The sequence below is a fragment of the Agrilus planipennis genome, unplaced genomic scaffold (genome assembly GCF_000699045.2).
Source record: "Agrilus planipennis isolate EAB-ADULT unplaced genomic scaffold, Apla_2.0 scaffold80, whole genome shotgun sequence".
NCBI lineage: Eukaryota > Metazoa > Arthropoda > Insecta > Coleoptera > Buprestidae > Agrilus > Agrilus planipennis.
In genome coordinates, this window is record NW_020438873.1 from 221,538 (window position 1) to 229,850 (window position 8,313).

Consider the following 8,313-nt stretch of genomic DNA (forward strand, 5'->3'; position numbering starts at 1 on the left):
ATCATCATCATAAGGTCATCAGTCCTAAGACTGGTTGGACACGTACCTCCACTCTTTCCTATCCTGAGCTAAACTTCGCATTTCCCTAAAACTACAACAACCCACATCCTTAACTATTTGCGAACAGTAATCTAATCTAGGTCTACCTCTACCCCTTCTAACTCCTGTTTCTGCTTCTAATGTGACTCTGATTAGACCTTCATGCTTGAAAAGATGTCCTACCAACCTATTTCGCCTATTTTTTATTAACATCCAAATAGTCCTATGTTCTCCTATTCTTTCTAATACCTTTTCATTTCTAACCTTCTCTATCCACGGTATCCTCATCATTCGTCTGTAACATCACATTTCGAACGCTTCTTACCTTTTCTTTTCCGCCGCGCCCACCGTCCATGTTTCGCACCCGTACAGTGCTACGCTCCAAACATACGCCTTTAACAATCTTTTTCTAATTTTCAAATTAATTGTTCGCGAGCATAGAACTGACTTCTTTGTATCTATCTCTATCCTCTGCTTTACATCCCTACTACTTCTTTCGACTTTTCTGACTCCCTAGATACCTAAATTAGCCACTTCTTCTAATTTTTCGTTTCCTACCTTTATATTCGCTCTTTCCCTACTTTTTCTTCCCTTGCATATCAGTATTTTTGTTTTACTTTTATTTATTTTGATACAGTACTGTTTTGTCAGTACCGCTTCCATTTTATTTAAAGCTATCTTTAACTCCTCCTTGCTAGATGCTAATATTGTTATATCATCTGCAAATCCAAGCATACTAATCTTTTGCCCCTGTGTGTCTATCCCTGCAGTTGTACTGATGTCTTTAATGATGCTAATCGCGTCTTCGATGTATAGATTAAAAAGTAACGGTGACAGTGTGCATCCCTGTCTGACTCCCTAATATTTACTTCTGTCTGAAAGTAGGTAGCATCCTCTTTAAAACTAGAGTTATTTGTTATCGTTGTGGCTGACTTAAAAAAGGGTTGAAAATGAAAAGACGTTTAAACAAATATATAAGTAAAATGTCACCTTTTACATTAATATAAAATTAATATAAATATTCCAATAAGAGCCTGTATTTTTAGGCATGTTAGGTATATTCTCATCTCTATACTTAATGTTTTTATTACTATTACGATTTATAAATTAATTGCTTCAAACATTAGTAAAGATATAAAAGGAAAGTACTGAATTATAACAAAACTACAAAATTGTATGATTCTAGTAACGATGTAGGTACTATAAATGCTGGTATCAACTACTTAAACTATCATCTATCATCTTTGCGTAAAAAATTTAAATAAATTCTGTGAAACTGAAGTCAAAGTGGCTTTTCTATTATTTGAACAAGATATTATTTATCATGTTTACTACTGAGTGCGAATCGATTATCGTTTTCACAATTTATATATTGATTTTGCCATAATTATTTTGTCACTCAGTCGTTCTTTCACATCAAAAAATTTAACAGGTTAGATAAATTTCATTCACCTGTGCTATCAAGTTTTAAATTTCAGGCTTGCTCAGTTTGCAGAGTTTTGGAATGAAGAACTTTTTTTACGAAATGTAGCTGTAGTTATTGCATTGAACGAATATAACGAAGAACTGACCATGCTCAACTACAATTGCAAAACTGAAAACTGACCTTGCTTGCAAATGCAGTTCATTAGCTGAGAAGTCTGGGTAAATAAATTAAATCATTGTAAATTGTATCCGGAACAGCCTAACTAATACTTATACATACAGGCTGTTTCACTTAAGGCGGTTTTGTCCATAACTCTGTTGTTATACAATTAATAAACAAATATTTTCTGTATACGCACTATATAATTCCAGATCACTTTTATAAAAACATCTTTTTTAATCAAATGTATAATAACAGAGTGATGGACGAAACCTCCTTGGGTGGAACACTCTGTATATTATGTGATATAAAAATACTACCAGGAATTAACAGAGCGGTGTACTATTTGATATCAAAAAAAGTTATAAACAAAACTGTGGCCTTAAAAACCAAAAAATGAGCGATAAATAGAACGTGCAAATGATTTGTTATTTACGCTACGTAATACACGGAATATAATAATAATGATTAGTCATTTGAAATTGTGCCAGATCAGCTGCTGCTTTTATATTCAAAATTTTCTCCTCGCACACGTTTTAATTTGCGTCTTTTTAATGGATGCTCACTTGTATGTAGTTGTTTTACATACCAAGTCGTTATTTATTTATATATTTAAATTGTTTGTATTTTCATGTATAAATTCATATTAAATGTACAGTAAATTTTCCTCACTCAAACCTGCCCAATGCAACCGGTTATGTTCAAGTTGGAAAAAATTCGAGTTTAAAAAATATTTTTGCTTTACCGCCACACTTTTTAATTTTTTTTTCGAAGACATCGCTTCTACGCATGTACATCTGTTACTGCTGTTGAGCCGACTGTTACCACTATATCGCACGGTACCTATACTAGTAATACTTCGTTGGTCTCATGAACCTCACCTACTCGCTTTTTGCTGTTTTCTATAATGGAACGCCGTAGTGAAAATTTATGATAGTAATCATCATCATAAGGTCATCAGTCCTAAGACTGGTTGGACACGTACCTCCACTCTTTCCTATCCTGAGCTAAACTTCGCATTTCCCTAAAACTACAACAACCCACATCCTTAACTATTTGCGAACAGTAATCTAATCTNGATTTAGAAAGTGATCTCAGAAATTAAAAAAGAAAGATAACATGACAATATTTATGCTACTCAATAAAATAAGGAAAATTTCTGTTTTACCCACCAAACATTATTTTAATTAGGAGCTTGACTTAAAGAGTTTGGAATAAACATAAAGCTGTAAAAACTAAAACTAAACTATAAACTTAATATACTTTATTTCATTTATTATTAGCTTTGCTTATCAAACCCCCGAGGTCGTAATTCACGTAAAATATTTTTAGTTCTTTACGAATTCGTGGGGATATCGTTGTTTTTAGATAAACAATAGAACGCTTTTAATTATTTTTTCGTATTAAATGCTGACAAAAAGTATTACCTATACTTTTGTTGTTGATATTGCAAGATGTATTCAACGTATTTAACGTTGACCTCAACATTTTTTTTTATAATCACAGTTTGTTATGATCGATATTTTGATGAAGCGGTAGATTATTTTCCAGATATCACGTTGTTTTGTATTTTACGCTGCAAAATCATGTTTAATAATGCAGCAAATTTATTTAAAAACTCTCTATTGAACGGATACATTTACATTTAGATGTACGTGAAATAAATACATTTTTATATTTAGATTTGTTTTAATACATCTACTTACTGCTTGACCTTAAATGTGCGTGATCTATCTAAAACATTTCGTAAGAAATAAAAATTAAAAGCGGATTACGTGATTACGTTCGCACTATGTTGAGGGAAAAAGATGCTTTTACCGTTCTCTTAAAACAATTTTATTTGTCTACTGACTGTTTATTTATTATCTATATATTTCGTTGAGATCATGCTTCTTTTCTCATTTTTTTGCTGTTATTAGTCTAGATCAGATAAATGTATTAAGGGGTTATTTAATGATCTGAGAGATAAAAAATTCATGCGTATATAAATGGTGCTGTACAAACGGTATGTTCTACTTTACACGTATATATAACATTATTTTCTTCTAAATTACAATACATTAACTGCTGTGCTTTTCAAATTTGAATAGGAAGAAGAAAGCTTTTTTGTATTTGAAAATTGAAATACTAATATATTCGAAAACAATTAATATGTATATGGACCTTGTACCTATCATATCGAAATTTCGGAAATGTGGTACATATTGTACTAAATATGTCTATAGTATCTTATATTTACATATTTTCCATTATCTTTCCTATAGTTGAGATATAATGTACCTATAGAAATTGTATTAAATTGCATAATAATTTCTACGTAAATTTTATAATCGTTTAACTTATTTATTTAACAGGTAGGACAAGAGAACGCGTTTTGTTTATTCATGTTTCTGAAATTGAATATTAATTAAAACAATAGGGCAACTTATGTAATTATGATAAATCTCTAAAACCGTCGTCGGTTGCAGTTGTTTTTTAAAGTTTCGCTAGAACGAGTGGCAAACTATTTCACAACCCCTTCCATTTCCGATGATGGATGTGGATTGAGAAACTGAGATCCAGCATCGGAAATGGAAGGACTTTTGGAGAAGATCGCCAGTCATACTAGCGAAACGTTAGGAAACTCCAATCGATGACGGCCTTTAAAGTCAAATCAGGACAGCATCAATAACGTTATGATAACGTTAGCGAAAAAATTGCAAGAACTGGGATTTAAAAATATCAGTTGTTTCATTCAATTGGTGAAATAAGCAACGGACTTGCTAATTTTAGGAACTGAGCAAAATTCTATCTAAATTGTGTCTTATTACTACATGTAGGTGCTAAGTAATACAGTTTTACCGAAAACGCGAAACAGGCAGTAATTCAAATTGGAGTTACGTTTGTTATATAATAATTATTTATGAAAAAAATGTTCAAATAATTATTTGTAAAGATTCAGTAGGTACTGGTTAAGGTTACAAAAGATGCAATTGTACTAAAATATGTACATGAAAGTCCAGAGCATTCACTTCTTATACAAACTTATGAGTCCAGGTTTAACCGAAAAATGTTTTTATTTGACTGTTTAGTATCATAAGGTTACGAAATGAGTGTTTTGGTTATCTCCGTCCTTTTCGTTACAGAAAAATTGCATAATTCGTGTCATATTACACTTAAACATTTTTTACGTTTTTGTTAAAAAAGCAGTACGAGAACTAAAAAGTCATAACAAAAATGTATTGAAAATTGCAAAGAAGAAATAATTGATAAAAAAGTATACATAACGTGCGATACAAATTGCCAAAACATTATTGTTTATTATATAAGGCGTCGCATAAAGGTCAGTTTATAAAAGTGAACTAGCGTGCATTCACTTAATTACAGCAGTTTAATTATTCACAAACGTATGGTGACACTTACAGGATAGTGAATTTGAAAAGATTTTTTTTTAAGAAAGCCACGATGAATATTCGCGCCATTCGATGGTGTCAAATATTGGTGGTTACGATTTGTGTTCAATCGGTTATCGCAGCTCCAGCATGTCCCAAATGTCCCTTGACCATACCGGAAACTGTTAGTCTATCGAAACGACTTTTTCGAATTTTAGCCAGCTTCTTAAAATGTCAAGCACCGGATGTGGCCAACTACCTTTGGAACTATACTGGTAAATACAATCATTTACAATTATTCAATTAACTAATGTATAAGGTTGACCTTTCATTAATAGACAATTTGGAATTGTAATTGATACTCGGCAAATGTCTCTGATTAAAATCATTTTTGAAATTAACAGAAGTAATCTCAATAACAAATTACTTACTAAAGCTAAAATTAAGCAATATTTAAGATTACAAAAATTTCTATAACACGGCTCTTACATTAGCATTGAGTTCAGAATAATTAGAAACATTTTTCATAGAGCCGCTGACTGTGTATCAACAGCTTCTGAATTTAAAAACACTTTTGAACATCTTATCAGGTCAATGAAGACTAACGGTCCGAATGCATTAAAAATTTACCCACAAAAGAGCGCGATAATATAAGACCATTATGAATCTCTCTTTATGGAATTATAATTAGTTTCTGTGACTGGCAGAAACAATACACGTTTTAGCTACAAAGTATATTTATTGTTTCAAAAGTAATTATTTCGGCACATAGTCAGTTATCTGTTATATTTAATTTTCTTCTGGGCATATTTACGAAAGGTAATGCCGGGACAGATAAACTACCTTTTACAAAAAAGTGTACAATTTGTTTATTTATAAAAAGAAAACTGTGCAAAAGATACACAAGCTTCATTCTTACCCCCGCCGCAAATCTGAAGAAATTTGTTAAAACACGTACGATAATCATGAAAATATGAAAGATAGTATTCTTTTGATTTAATCGTCCTTCCTCTTTGTTTCACTGTTCAACATCACTTTACTAACACTTACGAATTTGAATTTATGAATAAGTTAATTTTGGCCACTTAATCATCTAGTTACCTTTCCAATTCATTAGTTCAAAGCCTTGAAAATGGGTGTTTCAGTTAAAAAAAAACCCGTCCTCATGCAATATCTTCTTTTGGCATCATTTAGAATAATAGAAATGTATGGGCAGAAAATCCATGACTAGTAAATTTCTTTGAATTTTTCTGTTCTCATAGTATATACATATACGTAAGCTTAGGTAAGATGAACTGTTCCTTCAATACTTTCGTGAAGGGCAAAGAGAGGGGTCGGCAAAGAAATGAATTAGTACATTAAAAATCGAAATTTCGGTAGATAACTATCCTTAAAAAGGGCATCCAGAACGGAAAAGCAGTACAATGATATTCTAAAGTTACAGATACAAATGCAACAGATGCCTACACGGACCAAAACGGTTCAGATCTATATTCGTGTAACTGTACAAAAGTGTTAACCAATTGCACCACTTCGCCACCTGCTACAACAACACCATCAACGTCACCACTCTCAACAGTGACACCACTTACGACATCGTCAGGTACAACAACACCATCTGTCACTACAACGGCATCACCGGTGCCAACGTCACCCCCAAGTACACCAGTACCATCAACCACAACAGTACCATCTAGTGCAACTACACCAGCAGTAACAACGGCATCACCATGCTCAACGACGCCATCCGTCACAACGTCGCCACCAACTACAACGGTGCCACCTAGTGCAACTACGCCAGCAGTAACAACGGATACACCATGTCCAACAACACCACCGGTGTCAACGTCACCCCCCAGTACACCAGTATCATCAACCACAACGGTACCACCTAGTGTAACTACATCAGCAGTAACAACGGCATCACCATGCCCAACGTCACCACCAAGCACACCAGTACCATCAACCACAACGGTACCACCTAGTGCAACTACGCCAGCAGTAACAACGGAAACACCGTGTCCAACGACGCCACCGGTCACAATGTCACCATCAAGTACACCAGTGCCATCAACTACAACGGTACCACCTATTTCAACTACGCCAGCAGTAACAACGGAAACACCATGCCCAACGACGCCACCGGTCACAATGTCACCATCAAGTACACCAGTGCCATCAACTACAACGGTACCACCTATTTCAACTACGCCAGCAGTAACAACGGAAACACCATGCCCAACGACACCACCGGTGCCAACGTCACCGCCAAGTACACCAGTACCATCAACCACAACGGTACCACCTAGTGCAACTACCCCGGCCATCACAACGGCACCACCATGCCCAACGACACCCACCCACACAACAGCCGGAACAACTGCTTCTGAAACTACAATTTCGCCACCGCCGTCCACATGTGAGACCCCAACACCAGCCACTAACCAAACGGTGTGTATATGTGCCAACGCCTCCACAGTAGTTTTGTATCCTTCCTCAGAAAAGAAAGACGCTATTCCTGTAAAACTAAACGAATTTCTGGAATGTATATTTAAATATTTATTATAAAAATAGCAAATAGTTGAGGGAGGAAGGTGCTTATTTGGGTATGAAGTAGACCAGTTATTTATTTATTTATTTAACTTATTTAATCATTTATTTATGTGTTGTGTATTCATTTTTACAGTATGCCTCCGCTTAATACGTAGAAGTGTATAAAGCATCCAATCAAAATCAAGCAATTAGATCTCAAGTTTGATTTTCATAAAAATTAGCGCCGGCCCTACCGTCAGTAGTCATTATCACACGCAGAAGTTAGAGTCAAGGTTTCAAATGGCACTGCAACAAATTCGAAAGTATTTTTAATTGATGGAAACATTTACAGAAAATGTATGCATTTAGTAGTTGTTCAATAATATTGTATTTTGGGTGTCGTCATAAGCGGATTGTGTCGTTTTTTATTGTCATGCAATATGTGTCGTTTTTATACGTAAGTTACTTTTTTATAACTTATTTAAAAAAAAATGCTTGGTATTGCTTAAACGATGTTAGCGTTTGTGTTTCTGTGGTGATAGCTTGTTTTATTACTAGGCATTTTGAACTTTAATTGTTGTTTCCATTGAGTTAGATTTAGGTATATCAAGTCTGTTGTAGATGACTTAATAATTTTGTAAGTTTTAGATTTTTTAAAGCAAACTGGATGCCGCCAATGTGGCGATTACAGAAATTGAAGCTTATGGGTAAAGCTATAATGTGAATTTAAAATTTCATTGAAAGTTTTATAAGATATATATATATTCAACTACAACGGTACCACCT

At 34.0% G+C, this 8,313-nt stretch overlaps 2 protein-coding genes across 6 annotated transcripts in view; both read left to right on the forward strand.

Annotated features, from left to right (window-relative positions):
* Positions 1-8,313, forward strand: part of LOC108734783 (junctophilin-1) — a 75,608-nt gene that overhangs the window by 8,540 nt on the left and 58,755 nt on the right. The gene's annotated exons all lie outside the window — the stretch shown is intronic.
* On the forward strand, positions 1,110-8,245 carry LOC108734786 (mucin-2-like). 5 transcript variants are annotated; one of them, XM_025979685.1, is made up of 4 exons: positions 1,111-1,471; positions 1,528-1,683; positions 5,060-5,270; positions 6,434-8,245. In XM_025979685.1, the coding sequence occupies exons 3-4, from the start codon at positions 5,069-5,071 to the stop codon at positions 7,561-7,563; spliced, it is 1,332 nt and encodes a 443-aa protein (XP_025835470.1). In that variant the 5' UTR covers positions 1,111-1,471; positions 1,528-1,683; positions 5,060-5,068; the 3' UTR covers positions 7,564-8,245. The 5 variants fall into 5 exon arrangements, with proteins under 5 accessions (XP_025835475.1, XP_025835470.1, XP_025835462.1 ...); XM_025979691.1 differs by having other exon boundaries at positions 1,117-1,683; positions 6,434-7,446; positions 7,682-8,245; XM_025979690.1 differs by having other exon boundaries at positions 1,110-1,683; positions 6,440-8,245.